The sequence below is a fragment of the Zalophus californianus genome, chromosome 7, assembly GCF_009762305.2.
Source record: "Zalophus californianus isolate mZalCal1 chromosome 7, mZalCal1.pri.v2, whole genome shotgun sequence".
Lineage (NCBI taxonomy): Eukaryota > Metazoa > Chordata > Mammalia > Carnivora > Otariidae > Zalophus > Zalophus californianus.
Genome location: NC_045601.1, coordinates 18,083,738 through 18,107,886, shown reverse-complemented (window position 1 = coordinate 18,107,886; position 24,149 = coordinate 18,083,738). Strand labels below are relative to the sequence as shown.

Sequence of the window (24,149 nt, the reverse complement as noted above, 5' to 3'; positions counted from 1 at the left end):
ATTTGCAGTAAATGACAGATGTTGTTCTTGCTGTTCTGACTACCTTGACTATGAAAACTGACCAGTCCTCATCACTCCACCCTGCCAGAGGTGACCTCCCCAGTCCTTTAGTCAGCAACCACATTCCAAGACTAAGAACTACTCCTTTGTGTAAGATTCAGGTGTGAATGAGGAAATTTCCTGCTTATAGCTATCACCTCATGGTATGAGTGGGTAGGGGAAGGAAAAAGCAAAGGGAGGGAAAGGGGAGAAAGGTTCTAATTAATAGAGAATTATTGCCCTCATTATTACAGATAATCTCAAAACAATCATATTACATAGGTGAAAATATCCCACTTTACAGATGAAAAAAATAACTTGCCCAATGTCTTATTTTTTTTTTTTAAAGATTTTATTTATTTATTTGAGAGAGAGAGAGTGAGAGCACGAGAGGGAAGAGGGTCAGCGGGAGAAGCAGACTCCCTGCTGAGCAGGGAGCCCGATGCGGGACTCGATCCCAGGACTCCAGGATCATGACCTGAGCCGAAGGCAGTCGCCCAACCAACTGAGCCACCCAGGCGCCCTGCCCAATGTCTTATAAAAATTTGAGTGAAAATTCAAACCCAGCTCTGTCCTGAACCCATTATATTTGGGCTTTCTACTCCAAACTCCACCTTTAACGCCAACCAATAGACTGGTTATCTTTCTTATGTCAGAATGACGACCTAAATAGGCTGCAGGCAACACCCTACAATTTCTAGACCAGTGACTTTTAAACCTTTTAAGATCCTGACTCATAGCAAGAACCACTTTTTACACAGCAAGCCATATTTACATTTATACATATATGCCTGTATATATATACATATGTTACACATACATATGTGCAACAATGACTAATTTTCAAGAAATAACAGTGAGATAGGTATTATCAATATTAACTCTCTATGAATACATTCTGATACATTCATTGCAATAAATATTTATTAGGACTTACAGAATTGATTTCACAATCAACTTTTGGTTGGGTCTCCACTAGATTTCTGGAAAATCTTCTAGATCCCTTTCTTTCCTTTTAACTCACCAACACCATAACAATTCCAATTAGCTAGATGAAAGAGAGCCCTGATGGAAAGGGGAAAGGAGAGAGTTGGATTCCCTCATGGGATGTAAATCTATTATAAAAAGCTCTTAGTAAACGGGACTGTATGGGATCTGAAATAGTATGATGATGATCATGATGTTGATGATGATTCTTTTCCATTTTGTTTAAAAGCCCCTAAAGAAATTTTTGAAAGTAATGACTAACATTAACAAAAGGAGAAAAGACTCAAATTTTGGAGAAGTAATTGGACTCATTTTGAGTATACACATTACGGAGTTGAGATTAAAGAGGTTCAGCTTCATTTTTTAAATGGTCAACAAAATTATTCATGTGGTAGTTGAATATACTCCTCCTCAAAAGTTCTTATTTATCTACAGACAGCAAAATTATAGGTATCAACATTCCCCCCAACCCCACCAAATATTACTTACCTCATTTCCCTATATATTTATTAGGAAGCACAGAGAAAAGGAACTTAAATATCTAGGGTAGGTTGATTTCTAGAAGTCCCAAAATGCTGGTTAAGGTTTAATTATATTGATAGGTGTATATGTGTTGTTAAAAAGTACCTATCTTTAGATGACCTTGAAATATAATACCACCTCTGAGGAGTTGGGTGGCAATTAGTGAGGCCTTGCCTCATCTGGGATTGGGACAATATAGCATGGAAAGGTTAAATGCTTTGCCCCTAGGTCGTCTGATGAGTCAAGAAGAAAGAGTCATGATTGGTGCTGGAGACTTAGCTTTCTCCCAGCGCATTATCTTAGAGCTTCCATCTGGTATACCTCCCACATCAACCCAGGAAAGCATCAGGCCTGGCCATGTTGACTCAGTGCCCAGCACTCTGGACACTTCAACATGATGCCTACTTACTCTCAAGGGAAAACTTTCTCATTCTTTTTAAAAATCAGGGATTTTCATCATCAGGGATTATACTGATAAGTTTAATTACTTTGGGAAAAGTTTTTTCAGTTTTGAACTTTCCTGTAAGGGCTATTCACCCATTTGCATTGATAGGTGCTCCCAGTAATTATTGTTTCAGGAAGGAGATTTCAAGGACATGCTCTTATTACCCTCCTTTTATGTGGATTCAGAAGGAAAAACAAAAGGAAAACCGGGAGAGGCCTCGAAAGCAAGCAAGGACTCTCTCCCTGGGGCATCTCACCTGTTTTTTTTTTTAAACCAATCAGCCGGTTGACATAGGGGCCCTTTCCTTGTTTCTTAACTGTTTCATGAAGTGATCAATCACCAAATCAGATGTGACGTGTATTGTCATCTCCCAGAGAAAATTCTCTGAGTAGGTTTTAAAGAACGAATCCCAAAAGGATAAATACCTCTACAGGGCTATTTCCCTCATAAAATAAATCCGTCATGGATCTCGTCCTTGGAAAAACAGACACACGGGACCCCGAGTGTGTGTTGGCTAAACGGTTACAACCGTAACATTTAGTTTTGAAAACGGCCCCTGCCTATGCCCTCACTGTAAGGCAACCATTAAAACTCAAAGCGCATTTCCCCTAAATAGCTGAAACCCCTAGCAATGGAGGGCATTGTGGGCACCCAGGAACCAGACCGTCCCCGCTCATAATAAAAACGGTACACACAATGGCTCGTGCCCAAGCTTTCACACTTGTTTTTGGCAAGTCTTGGCTGACAGCCAAAGAGTTGTGTTTCCTTAGGTCGCTTGACTTCACGAGGGGCGAGGTGCGGAGTGTATAACGACACCGACGACTCGGGAAACTTTCGGCGGGAGCAGCTTCAAGATCCCACTTTCTCGAGTTTCTGGGGCCGAAAATGCCTCCGTGAAGGGCGCGATTGGAAGCTCGGGCAGGCGGGAGACGCCGCGCGGCTGCTCTTTCAACAGGCGATTTGTTCTCCCGTCTGTGGCTCATTTCCATGCAAAGAGCCTGACATCAGAGCACCTTTTGTTGCTAAACGCTTTCTTTAGCATCGAGGGGAGAGAGTCATGTGGAGCTGGAAGAGCTCATTTTCGAGAGAGGGGTCCCGAGGAGCGCCCGCTCAGGGGCAGAGGCACCGCGCTCAGCCCAGCGGGGCCCTGCCCAGACTTGTTGGAAGGAATGAGTCGCGTGCCTTAGTTAGCTGGTCCCGGTCGCAGGAAGAAACGCCTGTGCAGCGGCTTTAATTGCTGCGGGACCGCCGGAGTTCCCCGCCGTACAACTCGGTGGTGCGGACTTTGCCATCGGCTACCCCGCGGCCGCGCCGAGCCGGGGTGGGAAAGTTTCTGGAGTTGTCAGTCGCGCGGCCCGCCGCCACCTAGAGCCGAGGTGCGGGCGCCTGCGAGGGGGCCCCCGCGGGGTCGCCGGGGCGGCCGGGGCATGCGGCGCGGGGGCGCGGCTCGCTGACGCGGCGGGCGGGGACCGGCGCCGGGGGGCCGGCCGCGCGCTGGTGCGGAGCGAGGGCGCCCGGGGGACCCGGACGCACGGCCGGCGCGCGCGCGCGCGCGGGACGCGGCCATGGAGGACGCGGGAGCAGCCGGCCCGGGGCCGGAGCCCGAGCCCGAGCCGGAGCCCGAGGGGGGCGCGGGCATGTCCGAGGCGTTCTCCCGGCTCTGGACCGACGTGATGGGCATCCTGGTGAGTTACCTGGAGCCGGCGGGCGCGGGAGGGGCGGGGCGCGGGCCCCCGTGCGGGACAGCCCCCTCCTCGACCCGCGCTCCCTTCGCGCTCGCCCACCTGGCAAGCCCACTCCTCCGAGTCGTCCTTCTCTCGCTCCAGGTCCCAGGGGCTTAAATACACACGGCATAGGATTTCAAACCCTAATTAAAAAATAACCAGCCACAGATCACATCAAAGATCTTTCTTAAACAATCGGGTACATAGTCACCAGTTTAATCTGGGACACCTGCTGAGAAGTTGGTGTGGAAAAGGCTACAAAAGACTCCTTCAAAGAGTAGATGTAAATAAATAGTATTTGGCTGTTGTGCCTTCACAGTTGGACTGGGAAAGAGGCTGATGTGACTGATGTTTATCTCTTCACCATTTGTTGTTGTCTGACCACGAGAGGAAAACAAACCATCTTCTTACTCAGAACCACCAAAGAGTGTACTTACTCTGTGTGCAGTTTTTCAACTTGTAGAATTACAGGATATTTGTTGTTTTATGTTTGGAACTAAAAACAATAGGACTTATTTTGCTAAATCTGTATTGTCATGTATTTTGGAATGCCCAGTAACTAAAACCGCCCATGGATTTGGCATAATTTCTGAAAAATAGTTCTTATGCATGGAGGATGAAGCTTTAACTTGTTCAGCGTTCAAAGCCCTGGGGAATTAGTAGATGTATTTTGGTGGAGCTGTAGGTAGGCAGGTAGACCGGAATCGGGTGGGTGGCGGTTATTACAGTTAGAGATCTTAATCCGCACATAGTCAATTTCAGTGTAAAGATTTGGAATTTGCAGTTGTCGGAAAAGGCTCTGTATTTACTTTGGGGTCTTTTATCTTTCTGATGGAAAGTATAGTTTTTGAAAAGAAAAATTTTTTTTTCATAGGAATTACGTACCATTTTTTTGCATAGGAATTAAGCACTTGTGCTTTGGAGTGAGTGAGGCTGGGTCAAATCCCCACTCTCCCGTTGACTGACTGCATGACCTTGGCCAAGGTATTCAACCCCACTGATCTTCCGTTCCATTACCTGCAAAATGAGACAAAGAAATGAGATCTTCAGTTTCGTTACCTGGCTTCTTAGGTTCGCTAAGTTTTAGTTATGATGATGTATATCTAGTGCTCAGCATACTGGCATATAGTAGGTGCTCAATAAATGATAGCTCTCTATTTTCCCCCCTGCAAATAGTCTCGTGTCTCATCATTCCAGACATCCTCAAGTCTCACCTAATTCAGTTTTAGGTGTTCATTGGTGTTTAGGATTATTCTTATACAGAAAACCAGGGAAGATTGGTCAAAGATTTCTGCTTTTTTCACTCTCCAGTATTTAGAAAAAGTTTATTTCTAAAAAAATTTAAAATCTCAAGTTTTTGCCTTTTCTGAACTTTATTGATGAATATGGGCCTTCAGTGAAATTTCAGAAAACCCAATGAATATTTTAAAGTTAGTGATAAGATTGTTTTTTTACGTTAGTCAAGCAGGAGACTTATCTTGTTACTTCTTGCTTAGATCCTGCTCTGTAAATTTTTAGTCACTGAGAAAATTGGTCTCATAACATCACATTGCATCCCTTGCTTGGGTGTGGTTGTGGAGGGAAGAGTGGAGGGGCTCACTTAAATGAGAGTGTGGTCTCAGGGTTGCTTGGGAGGGGGGGTGGTGGTTGGCACGTGGCACTTTCTGAAGATTTGCTTTCCCTTCCCTGGCAGATTCCAGCGCTCTTGGGTCAGTTGTAGCTGAGTGTTCTTTGGCTGATTTAAAAGATGGGGTGGGGCTGGAGAAGCTCAAACCTGTTATTCAAAGATTCAAAGGGCAGTTGTAGGAGAAAAGAAAATCTGTACTTCTTACAGAGCCAGTTCAGTGCGAGGCTGGAAAGAATGTAAATGATTGTCCCAAAGCGAGTATGTTCACTTCTGTTTTCCCATCTTTTAGACAATCTTATTTTCCTTTGGGGTAAACATGGACATCCGGATTGTGCCTCAGTAAAATTCAGAAGATATGGTTTATCTCCCCTTTTGCATGTCTGTAAAAAGTCACCAGGTTAAAGGATCTTTATTCTTTCTGCTTTTAGAAAACTGTCATCCACGTGTTTAGGGGAAACTGTCTTTCTAGAAATATATCAAGACAGAATTGACAGTTGACTTCGTTCTTTCTGAGATAAAAGATAACATTTCCTTCACTTTTTTAAAGATTTTATTTATTTGACAGAGAGAGAGAGTACAAGTAGGCAGAGAGGTAGGCAGAGGGAGAGGGAGAAGCAGACTCTCCACTGAGCAGGGAGCCCGACATGGGGCTTGATCCCAGGACCCTGGGATCATGACCTGAGCCGAAGGCAGCCGCTTAACCGACTGAGCCACCCAGGTGCTCTTCCTTCATTTTTTAAAATAAGATTTTGCAGTCTATCAGCCTGCACAGGTGAAGTGACCAATGGCACACACACCTTGTTACAATTACAGAGTGCACCCCAGTTCTCAGTAGGGTGATGCCATGATACTCCCCAGTTCACTGTCCCAGATCAATAAAGCAGAAATTTAATTACATCCGGTATTTTAGGAAAATGCTACTTGGGTCTTTTTAAGTACTGAACTTGAGGGGAGTAGAGGTAGTAGGGGAATTATACATCCAAACACACAAGGCTTCAGGCACAGTAGCTACTTTTTGGATTTCCCTATTTGTAGAAATCAAACCTCCAAGCCTATTGAGTTAAACATTTTTTTTAGGTGAATGAGCACAGCTCCCTTTGCCAACTTGAGAGGCACTGAACATCCGCCCAAGGGATTTTGTAGGTTCTAACCTTCTGGGGCACAGATCTCAGTAAATACAGGATGGTTGTTTGAGTTCGTTAGGACACATTTTGCATTTAATTTAATTCAGTCCTGCACAGTACTGAACCAACCAGTTGCTTTTAGATACTTTGTTAACAAAAATGCTTATTTAGAGAAGAAATAATAGTATAATTTATGGCATGAAAATGTTCAGGCTGTGCTAGAATGAATAAATGCTAGTAAGTGAATATGTAAATAGAGAATTTGGAGAAAACGAGCTTACCAAACACTAGCCCTTGTACCAGTGCCTGGAGGGCAGGGTCAGGATTTTATTCCCCCTCCCCCCTTTTTTTTAATCTCCAGTGCCTGGGACTTACTGGGTCCCGAGTACATGGTTTTATTGAATGGAAAAGGAATAAAGTATGTACTTCCTAAATGCAGGAGCCACATCAAAATCCAGTTCTGTAGAGACCTACCCCCTGTAATGCGGTGCATTTATGAAGACATTAATTCTGCTCTTGCTTGAACCTAGCGCTCGAGCAGTTTCATTATGCAAACCAGAATCCTGGTGCTTCCACTAGAAATGGTAATGGCAGATTGTGAAATGTTTGTAAATCCTGAGCAGTCACACCATGGCTTTCTTGTGAAATGTGTTCTTCTGTTCTCTAACTCCGCCAACATGTGGTCCGCCTGGGTTTCCAAGCCTGTCACCTTTCACGACGACATGCTTACATTTCTGCAGACAAGTGCGAAGCAAGTTAAAATCCTGTGGGATTTCACTCTTTTATCTTTACTCCATGTTGCAGACACATTCCTTTTTTTGGGTGGGGGCGGGGAGGGTAGTGGTTTTTATGAGTAGGAACTGCTGAGGTTATTAGATATGATAGATCACTTTTTCGGCACTGATTATCCATTCGGTAAGTTGTGATGGTTATTTTTCCTTCAGAATTGGAGGACTTCTGAAAGCTGCTTGCTAACTGGGAAGGGAGGAGAAAGGAGTTAGTAAGTTCCTATTGTTTGCAAGATCCTGTAAGATGCACCTCCCCCAAACCTTATTTTTCCTCTTTTCCCTGCTTGGTTCCTACAATTTACACCCATTTCCTAGCAATGCTTAGAGACTATCCATTGTCTGGAGACACTTGGACCTTCCCCCATTCTTATTCTTATGTAAGCCACATAAAAGTATATAGCAGGCTTTAGTCCAAAAACGGTTAGGTTTATCCAGTCTTGCTATTTACTGAAGAAAATCCTTAAAGCACACACATGCACGCACGCGCGCGCGCGCGCCCGCCCGCTACTCCCCCCTTTGCTTTGTAGTTTTAGGCAAAGTCTGGGGGAGGGAACATGTCAGTAAGATCTCCAGGGGGCTTTTAAAATGCAAACTCCTTTGAAAGCATTAATTTATGTATTCTTTGGGTGGTGTCTCCTGTTTAGCCCATCAGCTAATGACTTAATTAATTTTAGGTCTTGGAATTTGAGAGTCAGCCCCAGTTTCAAATATTCTGATTTCATCTTAATTTTATGTTCCCATTCGCCAGCTGAAAGTCTTGTGGCTTTTATAAGTGAAGTTGCAGGGTGATGTAGAGCAGGGAGCGGAGACCTTGGAAGTGAGCCTTCCACCCCCTCATTTAGAGGAGGAATTAAAGGCTCAAGGTACAGAGTAGGGACCAGAACTCTACAGCCTCCTGATTTTCAGTTCTTGGCCAGACACAAAATTAAGTCCCATAATTCTGGCCGGAGGCACTAAATCTTTTGCTGTGGGAAGAGACCCCTGCCCTACAATGACCTTTCATGCCCCCCCTTTTTTCTACTTATCGCCTTCAGCTGCCATTTTCTACCTTGTAACCCTTCCCTTTCCACCTGACTTACTACTGATATTCTTGTTTTTCATTGTTTACTCCAATTCTGATAATAGGATGCAGCTGGTGGGGGTGGGTGCAGGGCAGGGAGTGTTCCCAAGCACTGGGTCCTGCTACTGTCTGGGTCCTTCCCATACTTAACTTCCTAGATTCTCTCCTGTGACCAGTGAGCATTACTGTCCCCATTTTACAGTGGAAGCATACACATGGGTGTCCTAAATCACACAGATAGTAAACAGAAGCTGGGGTTTGGATCATGTGTTGTTTCCCAGAAATTAACTCCTAGCCGCAGTTTTATAGTTTATTCTTTCACATGTCTATTGAGACATTTATTATCAACCTTTTTGCTAAAGCTGTTGAGCTAAGTACTAGCGACGCTTGCTCCTGGCTTTCAGAAGGACATAGTTTTGTAGGAAAAACTGCAGCGGTCCCTCGCGTAAAGAAGCACTCAGTCCCACAGTGCAGTGGGCAGAGCAGTGTGCACAGGCAGTCCGCCGCACAGAGTGGGGCCTTTTCCCAGAAATGCCATTCAGTTTGGACCGTGGCCATGAGTTAGGCTTTCCTTGAGAGCTGTTCTCCACTGAGGGGTTGAGGCATAAGGAAGAAAGGGGGGAAGGAGGGCTTCCTGGGCAGAACCAAGGGGAATAAAGATGAGATAGCATGGAGTGCGGAGGTGGGTGCAATCATTCTATGGGCTCCAGTGAGCAGCCGGTGCAGGATTTGAAACTGCCACCTGACATCCCTTTTGTGTCTTATCGAAGTAACTTTGGTGGGTGATGAGTTGGCAGTGGTGAGAACCAGGGCTAAATGTTTATGAAACATAGCATGTTACGGGTCTAGCTTCCTTTAGTCCCCATAGTTTACTCGGTATCTCTAAGTAGTCAAGGGTTGCTCCATGGTCCCTTTCTGTTGGTGATTTTCTTAAGCTCAAAAGGAGGCTGGGTTAGTGCAAGAGGTTTTCAGAGATGTTGTAGTCTTAGGATTCTTTTTTGTTCTAAAGAAAAAAATATCTAGGCACACGTATATGTACACATATCTATCTACCTGTCTTTATTGCAGTGAATGATGTGCTATTCCTTAAAGAGGGGAATTATTATTTGTAGCAATATGCATATGGTGTTATAGCTAAATGATCTTTTAATTCCGTCTTCTAAAAGCTAATTCCAGAGAATGGCAAAGGAGAGAGAAATATTCAGTTGTGCATATTGATTCAGTAGCAAATCTGTAGCTCAATTTTGCAGAGGACATAAGAGGCAAACCTATAACTAGTAGTTTGTCTAATGTATTCTTTTTAAGGGTGCTTTTGGCTTCATACTTAACCATAATAATCTCACAATGATACATGATGTTCTTACTCATGGTTTACACACGTTCTTATCATACAGTAGAAATGAAATTGATCTCAGAATAGTGAATTTAAATGGGTAGAGGCTAAGGCTCTAAGAATTAACTATACCATTATACCAGTGAGTACAGACTAAGACTGACAGTGTCAGACTTAACTAAACCTTCAGACTAATTTTGAGGTAAAATGTATTTTTGTGACCCTTTGGATTTGTCGTTTTTCACATGCTTTGCTCATTTATTGATTGATTTACTTTTGGTAATGAGACCTGAAAATGGTAGCATTAGCTGTGTTCCTGGCCACCTGGGTCTCGTGTCCCGTCTTTTTTTCCAGAATATGTTTCACTGGATAGCATTAATTCTTCATGAGATGAGATGCTTCATTGAGATAACCTCGCTTATATTTTTTCTTACATGTCAAGTCAGGCAACAGAGATACTCTAGCACAGACACTGGGTACCTAGGCTTTAGGGTATCTTTGAGACTCAGAAGACAAATGCTTGATAATGAGATAGTTTTTTCCTCTGTGTAATCAGTATTCTTTCTTTTCTGAAGGGCTCTTACTATTGTCTTTCACCCTTCTAAAATGACGGGTAAAAACATGAATACATTTGTATTTATAATGAATGCTCGGACTCTTGTGCCCTGTATCATAGAAGGTACAGTGCAGCTCTCCTTGGTGTCTGTGATGCGGATTTGGGGCTTCATAGTTAATTTTGGTGCTTCATCCATTGTTTATTAGTTTGGTTTTACAGCACGTAGTGTGAGGAAGGTCTAGTGTGTCTACCCGTGACTGTGCTTGATTATGGCTTCATTTTCTCTCCTACTATTCAGGTTAATAGTGGAATTAAAAGTGAAAGAAAAAAATGCATATAATTGTAGTTTTAATGAAAAGTGCCATTTAGAAACAGAATGAAAAAATCTTAGTCTGTATCCTGAGCTCTATTACTTTAAAATTTTATCCTAGTTAATTTTGTGGACTTTAATAATTTTTTTTAAGTTTAATGTATTTAAGAAATCTCTATGCCCAATGTGGGGCTTGAACTCACAACCCCAAGATCAAAAGTCACATGCTCTTCTAATTGAGCCCACCAGGCACACCTGGACTTTAATACTTTTGCCTAAGACTTGCTGTCAACCAACAAGTTTTTTATTAGAGCTGAAAAAAATGTTTATAAACTTTTTGAGGTGCTTTTAAAAATGCAGTGTTGCAATATTATTACAAGAAAGGAATATTCTAGTTTAAGAATAAGTATCTTTGCTATAGGCTTACACTGATTTTCAGAGGATTTTAAAGACCTCACTTACAAAATAAACCATTGGCAATTTTACAGATGTCTTTATTTGGAAATACCCAGGGTTAAAAAAAAATTTTTAACAAAAACAATGGGTTACCCCATACACCATGGCCAAAATGTGGAAAACTGACAACACCAAATGCTTAAGGGGATGTGGAGTAACAGGAACTCTCATTCATTGCTGATGGGAATGAAGAGTGGTTCAAACACTTGGGAGGACAGTTGGGTGATTTCTTATAAAACTGAACATACTCTTACCATCCAATCCAGCAATTGTGCTCCTTCCTTGGTATTTACCCAAAGAAGTTCAAAACTTATGTTCACACAGAAGCACACATGGATTAGTTTATAGCAGCTTTATTCATAATTTCCAAAACTTGAAAGCAACCAAGGTGTCCTTCAGTAGGTGATTGGATAAATAATCTGTGGTACATCCAGACAATGGAATATTTTTCATCACTAAAAAGGAATGAACTATCAAGCTATCAAAAGACATGGAGGAACCTTACATGCATATTGCTAAATGAAGGAAGCCAATCAGAAAAGGTTTCTGATTCTGTGACATTTTGCAAAAGGCAAAACCATGGAGACAGTGGAAAGATCAGTGGTTGGGGGGGCATTTGGAGAAGAGAGGGATGAACAGATGAAACACAGGATTTTTATAATGGTGGATACGTGTCATTATAAATTTGTGCAAACCCATACAGAGAATGTACAACACCAAGGGTGAACCATAATGTAAACTTTGGATTTTGAGTGATAACGAAGTGTCAGCGTAGGTTCATCAGTGTAATAACTGTACTACTCTGGTGGATCTGATGGGTTTTTTTTTTGCTGTTTTTTAACAACACAGGGCTTGAACTTAAGACCCTGAGATCAAGAGTTGGATGCTCAACTGACTGAGTTACCCAGGTGCCCCCTGATGGGTTTTTTTCAACACCACCAAGCAATTGTCCACTTTTCAGTGGACACTGACTCACAAATTTGACTCAAGTCTAGCACTGTGTACCTCAGGTTAAAGGCTCAATCCTAAAGACTATCTTTACTTCAGATGCCAATCACAAGTCTAGGTTCTTAACCTGCGCTTCTCACGAACCGCTACAAGTTGGAGGTTCCCATGACTCCCTCCTCAGGTTAGATTCATTTGCTAGAGCAGCTCACAGAACTCAGGAAACCAACTTACTTACTAGATTAACCAGTTTACTTACTAGATCACCTGTTTATTATAAAGGGCTATAGCTCAGGAACAGCCAGATGGAAGAGATGCATAGGGCAAGGTATGTGGGAGCTTCCATGCTCTCTGGGATGCCACTACCCATAACATCTTGTGTTCACTAATCTGGAAGCGCTCTGAATCTTGCCCTTTTCGTTTTTTATGGAGGCTTTATTACATAGGCATGATTGATCAAATCATTGGCCACTGGCTATGGATTGAACTCAATCTGGAGCACCTTTCCCCTATCTGGGGGTGGGTTGAGAGTGAAAGTTCCTATCCTTTGATTTTCTGGTCTTTCAGGCAACCTGCCTGATCTTGAGGCTTTCTAGGGACCTCACCCTACGGCACTTCATTAGCATAAACTCAGGTGTGCTCAAAAGGGACTCCTAGTGAACTGGCAAGATAGTCCTATACTCCAGAAATTGTGTTTTAGGAGCCCTGTGCCAAGACTGGGAGGAGACCAAGTACATAATATCTTAGTATAAATCACAGTACCACAGTGGGGGATGTTAATAACGGGGAGGCTCTGCATGTGTGGGGGTGGGAGATACATGGGAAATCCCTGTACCTTTCCCTCAGTTTTGTTACGAATCTGAAGCTAGTCTAAAAAAATGAAGTCTTAATAAAAAAAAAGTAATACATTTTTTAAGAGTTTTAAGCAGAGAAGAGTAACAGAACATTTAGAAACAAAAAATTAAACATCTTAGAAAACTGAAAGATTGTTTTGTAGAGTAGTTAAGAACAAAGGGAGTAGTTCAGACTGTTTGGGTTCAAATCCTGGCTTCAAATATTTAGTGGATGTGTGACCTGGCAAGTTGCTTAACCATTCTGTGCCTTGGTCTCATCTGTAAAATGGGCATGATAGTCACCGGCATCAAGTATGGTGAGATGAACTGAATTACTGAAACTGCATGGCATATGGTAAGCAGATCATAAATGTTTGTTTTTATTAACTATTAATAGTTGGATCTCTAGTTAGAATGTGAATTAATTTCTCTTCACTTTTCATCTTTAGGTGGAGGGATGATCTGATTTCATATGCTCAATTTAGAATTGATACTATTGATTTAGTTTATCTGAAATGCCGTTTTTAAAATAGATGGCTTAAAAATAAATGCATAAAGGGGCACCTGGGTGGCTCAATCAGTTAAGTATCTGCCTTTGGCTCAAGTCATGATCCCAGGGTCCTGTGATTGAGCCCCACATCAGGCTCCCTGCTCAGCGGGGAGTCTGCTTCTCCCTCTCCCTCTGCTCCTCCCCCTCTCCCTTGCTCTTGCGCGCGTGCTCTCTCTCTCTCAAGTAAATAAAATCTTTTAATTAAAAATAAATAAGTGCGTAAATTCGGGTTATGTGTTAGGAAATATTAAAAATATTGTCTATACTCGAGAATTTATAAAACTTGTGAATAGGCAGGGTTTTGTGGAGGTAAGAAGGTGTTTGTAATGAAAACATATTTTCTGTTTAAATGGGGTTCAAGTTGCAATAGTGAGACCTTTTTTAATAGTTGACTTGGTAGAAACCTGTAAAATTCGAAAGCATCCACTTAACTAATGATTTTATTTTTTGAGTGTTGGACTCATTTGAATGTACTAGATCTATTTTCATTATCTTGAGCTTTTTCGTGAACTATTTTCCCAGGGTTTTATTGAATTGACCGCTGTTTCTGTCAGGGTTGCCAGTCATTTATTCTGGATCTTTGCATCTTCATTAGGGGTCTTCAGTCTCCAATCAAGAATTTCTACAAGTATCACATGGGCGTATCCCCACCAGCCCATTTCAGTGTGAATATGGTAGAAAATGGGATTTGCTGTGGTTTGAGGAAGAATTGTAAGCTAGTAATGAGTAAATTTGCCACTTATATACTACATTTTTATTTTGGTGGAACTTCATTATGCATCTAAAGAAAACCCGAAGGATTTGGAAATCTTCGGGAAAGTCTATAAAGACCATGAACATTTTCTACTGGAAAGATAAAACATTTCATTTTTTTTTAAAGGAATTTTTCTTAAATGTTTTATTTATTTATTCACGAGAGTCAGAGAGAGAGAGAGAGAGGGGCAGAGGGAGAGGGAGAGGGAGAAGCAGGCTCACCACAGAGCAGGGAGCCTGATGCGGGACTCGATCCCAGGACTCTGGGATCATGACCTGAGCCGAAGGCAGACACTTAACCATCTGAGCCACCCAGACGCCCAAAAACATTTCATTTTTAAGGCATATTTTTTCATGAATTACAGTTGAGTTGAAAACTTTCTGCAAAAGCATCGCATTAGGGCATCGTCTACTGGGGGAAGGAGCAACATGCTGCAGAAGGCAGTAACGACCAACTTATGTAACATGTGGGGTCCAGGTGGTAACTTAATGAAAGCCCCTCATAACACTGATGCATGTGGTGATTTGCCTTGATTAGGCTATTATGAAATTGAGACTATATGGTGAGCTTTAAAGCAAATAGGTATCAAATGATTCATAAGTGGTACATGAAAGATACAGTAGAATTCATGTGATGTAACTTTAGCATTAGCAAAGAACTCTGTGCTGTTTCAACAGAACAGAATGTCACATAGTAACCCCCACGTTCTATATCAAAGGACTCCCTAGCTTATGTCACTGAAGAGCTGCACATTCCAGAGCCTGTGTCTTTAGAAGGCAGGATGCCTTCTGTGGTGGATGAACTTCCATAGAAACTGGGAGCGGAGGCAAATAGAACTAATTCACTCCTTAAACATGAGGAGATTTTTAGCAGGTCACATCACTTACTCTAAGAGGGGCTGCTGTAGAGATTAGATAATGATATTTACATTGGTATAATTCCTTGCACATCACCGTGTGTCTTTACATACATTGACTGGTTTAAAGCTCTTACAGCCACCAGAAGCCCAGTCTTGTTGGCAGTCTCTGTTCTTCAGCCATGTGAGTAAGCTAGGGTTCCTAGTTTTCCTTTTCAAACACGCTGACATTTCATTGTCCGTATTTCAGTCCCCATAATGCAACAATTGCTAGTTGATTTTTGGCTTCTGCAAATTTTAGACTTCTAAGTTAATTAGATGTGAAACACTGAAGTTGAATTTTTGCAAATGTTTGCAAATGGCCGCCTGAAGTAGACCAGACCCAGATGGATGTGGGCTCTACTCTTCTTTGAGCAGAGTTTGGGGGTGGAGCCAGAAGGGGATCTGCAGTCTGTTTTCCCATTTTCCATCCAGGCTGCCTGGTTTCTTCTGTGGTCTTGGGTGTCAAGAGTGTGTGTAGGTCAGGATGGCAGGTACTCCAGGCTTTGCGGGCTCACCGCTTCCAAAGAGGCGGAGAGAAGCACGAAGTTCTGGTGTCTCATTGTCACTAGGTTGCTACACATTCTGGAACAACACCACTTTATTTCTCATGACTTCCAGTTTGTTCTTCTATTGTGGAAAACAGGAAGGCCCTCTTTCCCACCACTGCAAAAGGCAAACTCTCCTGTTGTCAGCCAAAAAGTTTTCCAAGCTGCCAAACAGTTGCTTTTATAATAGTAGGTTTGACTTTAAAAAAAAAAAAAAAAATCAAGATTTTTGGAAAGACACATAAACCTGTTGTTGTATACCTGTGGACTTACTTGCAGGCAAGTATGAGGATGTTCTGTTTCAAGTCCTTACATATGAAGGGGAAAATCCAGGGCAAGTGTTGCTCAGAGGCACCGGGTTACAGATGGTTCCAGAGAATCAGCCAAAGACTGAGCGAACAAGCCAAAGCAAGATTGGTTGGAAGCCTGAATTTGCTAGTTAGGTCAAGATAAGTAGTGAATTATGCAATATAGTTGGCAGCGAGGATAGATGAGGCTCTGAGGCTTGTTTTGGTAGAAAAATGACTTAGCAAAATGCATGGGCATAGGGGTAGGGACACACTACCTTTTGTTCCAAGAAGGTCCAAATCAAAACAAGCTTTATTAGTGCAGAGGAAAGCATGCAGATGTTGCAGCAGTGCCTTGGTTGTAACTAGTGGTCACTGTTGTACAACGATGAATATATTTTATTTTATTTTATTTTTTTAAAGATTTTATTTATTTGACAGAGAGAGACACAGCGAGAGCAGGAACACAAGCAGGGGGAGTGGGAGAGGGAGAAGCAGGCTTCCCGCCGAGCAGGGAGCCCGATGTGGGACTCGATCCCAGGACCCCGGGACCATGACCTGAGCCGAAGGCAGACGCTTAACGACTGAGCCACCCAGGCGCCCCAACGATGAATATATTTTAGACTCTGAAATATCTTTTAAAACTAAAAGTGATCACCTGTTTTGTTTTGTTTTTTCCTTTAAATTTAAGTCTCTGCTCCTTAGACCATTAGCAGTCAGTTAATGGGTTCATTGGCTTCTGGTTTTCTGTTATATGTGTCTGTTGTCCTGTATGGATTTCTGTTTTTAAAAATGTGGGTATATATTCTTTGTGGCAGGGTAGGGAGAATGTCAGGGTAGAATCCAAGTTTTTTTCTTCCAACCAAAAGAACTTAGAAATTCAGTTGTCAGCAGATTGTTTGGAGGACTTTCTTTACTGATTCCTACACTGCTCTACATTCCGTGCTTCCTTGATGCTTCAGAGCTCAGTGGATAGAACAAAGAACATTCTATAACTTACTGTCCAATCAACCATTGGAATTATTTCCTTTCCCAAGGAGTTTGGAGGTTCTATTTTTTTGCCGTAGTTAGAATATTCTTCTCTGTAACTTGACTGCTATAGGGACTTGTTTATAAAGCCTTTTTAGCAAAGATGCGATGGGGCATGACCTAGTAATAAAATAACAATATTAATGATAGCTGATATTTATAGATCATGTATTACGTGCCAAACACCGTACTAAGCTCTTTTCATGCATTATCTCATTTCTTTTTCATTTTTCAATTGAAGTATAGTTGACACAATGTTACCGTAGTTCCAGGTGCGCAGGATAGTAATTGGACAACTCAGTATGTTTTCCTGTGCTCCCAACAAGGGTAGTTCATCATCTTGTCCCCATAGAACGCCGGTACAACACCATTGTCTCTATTCCCCATGCTGTACCTTTCATTCTTGTGACTTACTCATTCTGCAACCAGAAGCCTCTACCTCCCACTCTCCTTCACCCATTTTGCTCATCCCTCCACTTCCTCCCTCCTCCCCCAAACCATCAGTTTTTCTCTGTATTTATGGGTCTCTTTTTTGCTTTTGTTTAGATTCCACATATAAATGAAATCACAGTATTTGTCTTTCTCTGACTTATTTCACTTCCATAATGCCCTCTAGGTCCATCCATGTTGTTGCAAATGGCAAGATTTCATTCTTTTTTTTGTGGCTGAGTAATATTCTAGTGTGTGTGTGTGTGTGTGTGTGTGTGTGTGTGTGTGTGTGTTTATTCCACATCTTTATCCATTTATCTACCAGTGGACACTTGGGTTGCTTCCATATCTTGGCTGTTGTAAATAATGCTGCAATAAATAGAGGTATGCTTATATCTTTTAAATTAGTGTTTCTGTTTTCTTTGGGTAAATACTCACTAATAGAATTACTGGATCATATGGTATTTCTTTCTATTTTTAGTTTTTTGAGGGCCCTCCATACTGCTTTCCACAGAGGCTATACCAATTTATATTCCCACCGACAGTGTACAGAGGTTCCTTTTTCTCCATATCCTCACCAACATTTGTTATTTTTGATGCTAGCCATTCTGATAGGTGTAAGGTGATGTTTCATTGTAGTTTTGATTTACATTTCCCTGATTAGTGGTGTTGAGCTTCTTTTCATGTATCTGTTGACCATTTGTATGTTTTCTTTGGGAAAATATCTATTCAGATCCCCTCTGTATTTTTTAATGAGATTAATCTGTGGGGTTTTTTTGGCGTTGAGTTGTATAAGTTCTTTATATATTTTGGATATTAACCCCCAACCGGATATAGCATTTGCAGATAATCTTCTTCCATTTAGTAGGGTTGACTTTTTGTTTTGTTGATGGCTTTCTTTGCTGTGCAACTCTTTTTATATTGGTGTAGCCCTAGTAGTTCATTTTTTGCTTTTGTTCCCCTTGCTTGAGGGGACATACCTAGAAAAATGTTGCCACACCAGATACCAAAGAGATGACTACCTGTGTTTTCTTGTAGGAGTTTTATGGTTTTAGGTCTCACACTTAAGTCTTGGCATCATCTCATTTCATTGTCCAAATAACCCCGTGAGGTGGTCTTAATGGGTTAAATTGTGTTCACCAAAAGAAGATATGCTAAAGTCTTAAGCCCATATAGCTCAGGGTGCGACCTTATTTGGAAATAGAATCTTTGTAGGTTTAATCAAGTGAAGATGAGGTTATTAGAGCAGGCCCTAATTCAATGTGGGGAAATTTGGACACAGACACAGAGGGGAGGTAATGTGAAGACTCATGGAACATAGTAGATGGAGGATTGGAGTGATGCATCTGTACACACCTATGAGGAATGCCAAAGATTGTTGGCAAGCTCAAGCTAGGAGGGAAGGAGTTCCCTACAGGTTTCAGAGTGCGCATGGCCTTGGTGAAACCTTGATTTTTGGTCTACTAGGCTCTAGAGCCATGGGACAATAAATTCCTTTTTTAAGCCACCTAGTTTTGGTACTTTGATTATTAATCTCCTTTCTACTCGGAAGCAGCTATTGGGAAAAGGAGGAAGGTACGAGGACAGTAGAACTTCCGGTTTTAGTACTTTGCACGGGTGAACTACTTGACCAGCAGGAAAAGGAAAATGGCGAGGCTGGATGAGCCGTGAGCCCCAGTCAGAACCTGACTGTGGAAGCACAGACATCTGTGCCACAAGAGTTTACTGCATGTGGGTGGGCTGCACTCGGCATGTGGGACACGGACTGCTCTGGTCCTCTCTCAAGTGCTTAGGGAGTAACAAGTGCGACAAAAGATGAGGAATGAAGTGAACTTGGGAAGAGGAAGAAGGTTGTTCGGTGTCCCATTTTCCCACACAAATAAGGCCTCAGCCCAGTGCCTGTGGCTTTTCCCTCTTCTCCTGCTCCCCATTATTATTACTGTTATATAGACACTTAACCCTTGAACGGTGCAGGGTTCGGGGCACCGACCCCCCCCCCCCCCAGAGTCAACGTCCACACACAACTATACTAATAGCTTACTGTTGACCATAAGCCTTACCAGTAACATAGTTGATGAACACATTTTGTGTGTTATAGACTTTATTTTTTTAAAAGATTTTATTTATTTGAGAGAGAGAGAGAGCAATCAGAGAGAGAGAGAGAGAGAACATGAGTGGGGGGAGGGGCAGAGGGAGAGGGAAAAGCAGACTCCCCGCTGAGCCGGGAGCCCGATGTGGGATTCCATCCCAGGACCCTGAGATCATGACCTGAGCCAAAGGCAGACACTTAACCGACTGAGCCACCCAGGTGCCCCTTATATACTGTATTCTTATAATAAAGTAAGCTAGAGAAAAGAAAATGTTATTAGAAAATTATAAGGAAGAGAAAATGCATTTATAGTACTGTCCTGTACTTATCAGAGAAAAAAATCTGCATATAAGTGGACCTGCACAGTTCAAATCCATGTTGTTCCAAGTCAACTGTCTCTGTATTTTGATGAAAGTGAGAAGGGTGGGTGTGGGTGATGGAAATGAAGACTTAAGAAAGCTTTACATCTTTGTTCTAACGTGGTGGGATTGAGCTGGTCCTCCAAAGAGGACCACACTTCTTTGCCGTGCCCTCCTCCTTCTCCCATCCCAGCCACTGCCCAGAACAGAGCTGCGTAAGTGAAGAGAAAAATCTTAGCTCAACATAGATCAAATGCCATTGACGCTAGATTTCTTGAACTGACTTCTAGGACAGGGCGGATAAGCTGGTGTGGGGGCTATCCGAGACTCTGGCAAAAAAAGGGTTGTAGGGGATGGGATTACAGGCCCCAAAGGGGTGTTGGAGATATCCACAAACCCTAGGCTCTCCTGCTTCACCCTTTGGGCTCACCCTTTGGATTTTCTGCCCTCAGTTCTTCCAATACAGTAAGAGGGAGATGAATTATGGTACAGAGGAACCCCAGCTTATGATGGTTCCACTTTGGGAAAATTTGAATTTTGATCTTTTCCTGGACCAGCAGTATTGCAGTACAACACTGTCGTGGTGCTGGGCAGCCGCAGCTCCCCTTCGACCACCTGATCACGAGGGTAAACAGCCAATATCCTTAAAACTATTTTGTCCCCATGCATTCATTCCATTTTCCACTTTCAGTACAGTATTTAATAAGTTACATGAGCTGTTCAACACTTTATCATAAGACAGGTGTCGTGTTAAATGATTTTGCCCCACTATTGGCTGATGTAAGTGTTAAGGCAGGCTGGGCTGAGCTCTGATGTGCGGTAAGTTAGGCATATCCTGTGCATTTTCAACTTAGGATATTTTCAATTTACTATGAGTTTATTGGGATGCAACCCCACTGTAAGTCTAGGAAAATCTGTATTCCATAAGGACTGTTAGGGAAGGAGGGATAGAGGTTTCTGGATGAAAATGTTGACCTCTGTTTGAGACGCCTCCTGGTATCACTTTACCTCCTGGTCCGTGAGGCATCCTAGCTGTGATGCAGGATTTGGGGAGTCAGAAATCATTCCTTACTAGATTGCTGAGGGTTTAGAATGAACTTAAGAGAGGATATGGAGAAAGTGGAAATAATTTAGATTATATTCCCTGTGGATTCTTCACTGGACATTTTAATTGAAATCTTCCAGGACATTTCATTCTAACAGGTTCAGACCCTTGAATAAATTTGTTTTGATCTTCATCCTTCATTCAGAATAAATGCTTTCACAGAAATGTCTTTGTAAAGTAAAATAAAAATGGATAGTTAGAAAAGTAAATTTTTTTTTTTTTTTTTTTTTTTAGATCATCTGTAGTCCATCCTGTTATGTTAGGAAGGGACTGCTCCCTGTAGTACATTACTGTAGATTACTTTTCCAACTCGAGTTCAATGACTCAAGCCAAAACCTTCATCACTTCCCTTTGGAGGCTATTACACAGCCCAGCAAACATCCTATTAAGCTCCTGATTTGCAGAGGAAAAGGAAAGTTTCAAAGTTGAGACTGAGAAGGAAGATGATTCATGGTCATGAAAGAAGAAAGCCCCCAAAGTTTTCAGCAATGGCCCCCAGCTGCCTCCCCTTCCTCTGGGCATATACTCACCAAGTGACCCTAGAAAGTCAGTGGAGCAAGTGCATGGACCAGAGTGTAGTCACTTAGAAGAACGGCAAAGGAATCACTAACTTGGAATCAAGCTCAGCAATGGGCAAAACAAGAAAGGGTGCAGACACTTCAGTGTAGTGTGGGAGTTGAAATGCGAAAGTTGGCTGTCCTGACCACATTTGGAGTTTATGATTCAATATTTAAGAAGACTATAAAAGCAGAAATTGCTATAGTTGGGGCAGGAAATGACTCAAGACCAAATGGAAGATTTCTGTTGATGCAAGGTCAAGGTGAGGGAGTTAATTCCGGCCAGTGGCTCTGCCCGGGATAGACTGGCTTGCTGACACAGTGGCTGGAAGGAACACAAGGTTAGCACAAGCACTGTGCCCCAGAGTTCTCACAGCAGGAACTATTGCAAAAGAGTGAAAATGAAATACGAAGTCGAGGATGTCGGTATTTACAAAATAGAGAACATTCTCTGATTAATGAAATCCTTTTTTCCAAGTATTTTACTCTGTCCCGTTTCGACCAGACCAGTTCCTGGCTGCTCCACTGTCAAATGACTTAAAATTCTAAACTATTTTTATAGTAGGTAGCTTGACATGGCAAAGTCAGTATTTCTGTCCTCCACGTGTGCAATTTAACACCCACTGTTTGTATCATTCGTTTGATATTTACAGCCTGTGTGCCATTTTATCTTTTGTTGGATTGCATTCTTACCATCTTTTTATTTTTTACTGAGACCTGTTGTGGCGCATTGCGTTCCCTACCAAGATGCTGTTGGTTCTGCTGCTGTAGGATTTTAAAAGGAAAGAGGTAACACTAGTTCTCCTCCCCCTGACCCCCGCCCTCCCAGCCCTATAACTGCAGGTCTTGTTCGGATTCAGATGCTGCTTCCTTACTTTCTTTACCTTTATGTCTTGCTACCCCTCGATATGATTCACTTAAAGGGAGATTCAATGGAAGGAGATACTGGGCTAGGAAGATAGAAATAATTTTTTTTAATTAAAGTGTAATTGGACACGTTATGTTACATTAGTTTCCGGTGTACAACATAGTGATCAGACACCTCTGTACATTATGCTGTGCTCACAGGGCAGCTACCATCTGTCACCATACAACACTATTACAGTACCATTGACTATATTCCCTGCATTGTACCTTTTATCCCTGTGACTTAACTCATTCCATAACTGGAAGCCTTTATCTCCCTCTCCCCTTCACCCATTCCCATCCCCCTACTTCCCTCCCGTCTGGCAATCATCTGTTTTTCCTCTGGGCTTATAGGTCTGTTTCTCCTTTTTGTTTGTTTATTCATTTGTTTTGTTTTTTAGATTTTACATATAAGTGAAATCGTATAGTATTTGTCTCTGACTTACAGGTCCATCCGTGTTGTTGCATGTGGCAAGATTTCTTTTTTTTTTTTATGGCTAATATTCCATTGCATGTATACCACATCTTCTTTATCCATTCATCTACTGATGGGCACCTAGGTTGCTTCTGTATCCTGGCTATTATAAATAATGCTGCAACGAACATAGAGGTGCATGTATCTTTTCAAATTCGTGTTTTTGTTTTCTTTTGGTAAATACCCACCAGGGAAATTACTGGGTCATATGGTATTTCTATTTTTAATTTTTTGAGGAACCTCAAAACTGTTTTCCACAGTGGCTGTATCAATTTGCATTCCCACCAACAGTGTAAGAAGGTTCCTTTTTCTCCACATCCTCGCCAACACTTGTTATTTCATGTCTGTTTTATTCTAGCCATTCTGGCAGGTATAAGGTGATACCTTATTGTGGTTTCAATTTGCATGTCCCTGATGATTAGTGGTGTTGAGCCTCTCATGTATTTGTTGGCCATTTGTAGGTCTCCTTTGGAAAGATGTCTATTCAGGTCCTCTGCCTATTTTTAATCAGATTATTTCTGTTTTTTTGGTGTTGCATTGTATAAGTTCTTTATATATTTTAGATATTAACCCCTGCAGGGATAATTTTTTGAGGAGGGGATGTTTAGGAAAGGCAGAGACTGTGCCCAGGAAGCACAAGAAGGTGTTAGATACTGGGAAGGCATGAAGCTTAAGATGGAATAAGAAGGAAGTTCATTTCTTTGGGTGTTTTGTCTGGACTTGGTGGCAGATGGCAGATTTCTAAGTGTCGACTTAAAATGCCTGGACTTTTTAGAACAAGCTTGACTGGTGTTTTAAGTTTGGGCCTGAACTTAGTCATTTCTCAAAATGGATGAAAATGAGGCTTCTACTGAGGTACTGTTGTCCAAGTAGGTTCTTGTCTTTCTTCTTCATCATCTATGTAATGGGCTCTGATGGATTGTGGAATTCGCAGGTGGCTCTTAATCCTAATTCTGGGTGTTTGGAATTTCTTACACTGCCTTATCAGTGTCTGTGCCTCCCCTTTTTGATTGTGATTCTCTGAGAGAGAATCTGTCCTACAAGCATACAGAACTGTGTATCCTTTGGGGAGATGACCGTATTGGAACTAAGTTCTTTTGAAGATGGATAAATCATGACTCTTTCTGTACTTGTGCGTCTTTAAAAAGTGTTCATCGCTGGGGCACGTGGGTGGCTCAATTGGTTAAGTGACTGTCTTCAGCTCAGGTCATGATCTCCGGGTCCTGGGACTGAGCCCCATATCGGACTCCTTGCTCAGTGGGGAGCCTGCTTCTCCCTCTCCCTCTGTCTCCCACTCCTGCTTGTGCTCTCTCTCTCTCTCTCTCTCTTTCTGTCAAATAAGTAAATAAAATCTTTTTTAAAAAAGTGTTCATCACTTACCTTTTTTTTTTTTTTTGAGATTTTATTTTTAACTAAT

At 42.1% G+C, this 24,149-nt stretch overlaps 1 protein-coding gene across 5 annotated transcripts in view; it reads left to right on the top strand.

The window, feature by feature from the left end:
- Window positions 1-527: 527 nt before the first annotated feature.
- The window catches only part of SASH1 (SAM and SH3 domain containing 1), a 188,348-nt gene continuing 164,726 nt past the window's right edge, over window positions 528-24,149 (top strand). For 2 of the 5 annotated variants that reach the window (XM_027602078.2, XM_027602083.1), the window contains exon 1: window positions 3,559-3,678. In XM_027602078.2, coding sequence (XP_027457879.1) covers window positions 3,559-3,678 — 120 coding nt within the window. Of the gene's footprint in view, window positions 3,370-3,475; window positions 3,679-24,149 lie in introns of those variants that run through there. The other 3 variants (XM_027602080.1, XM_027602079.1, XM_027602082.1) reach the window with 3 other exon arrangements.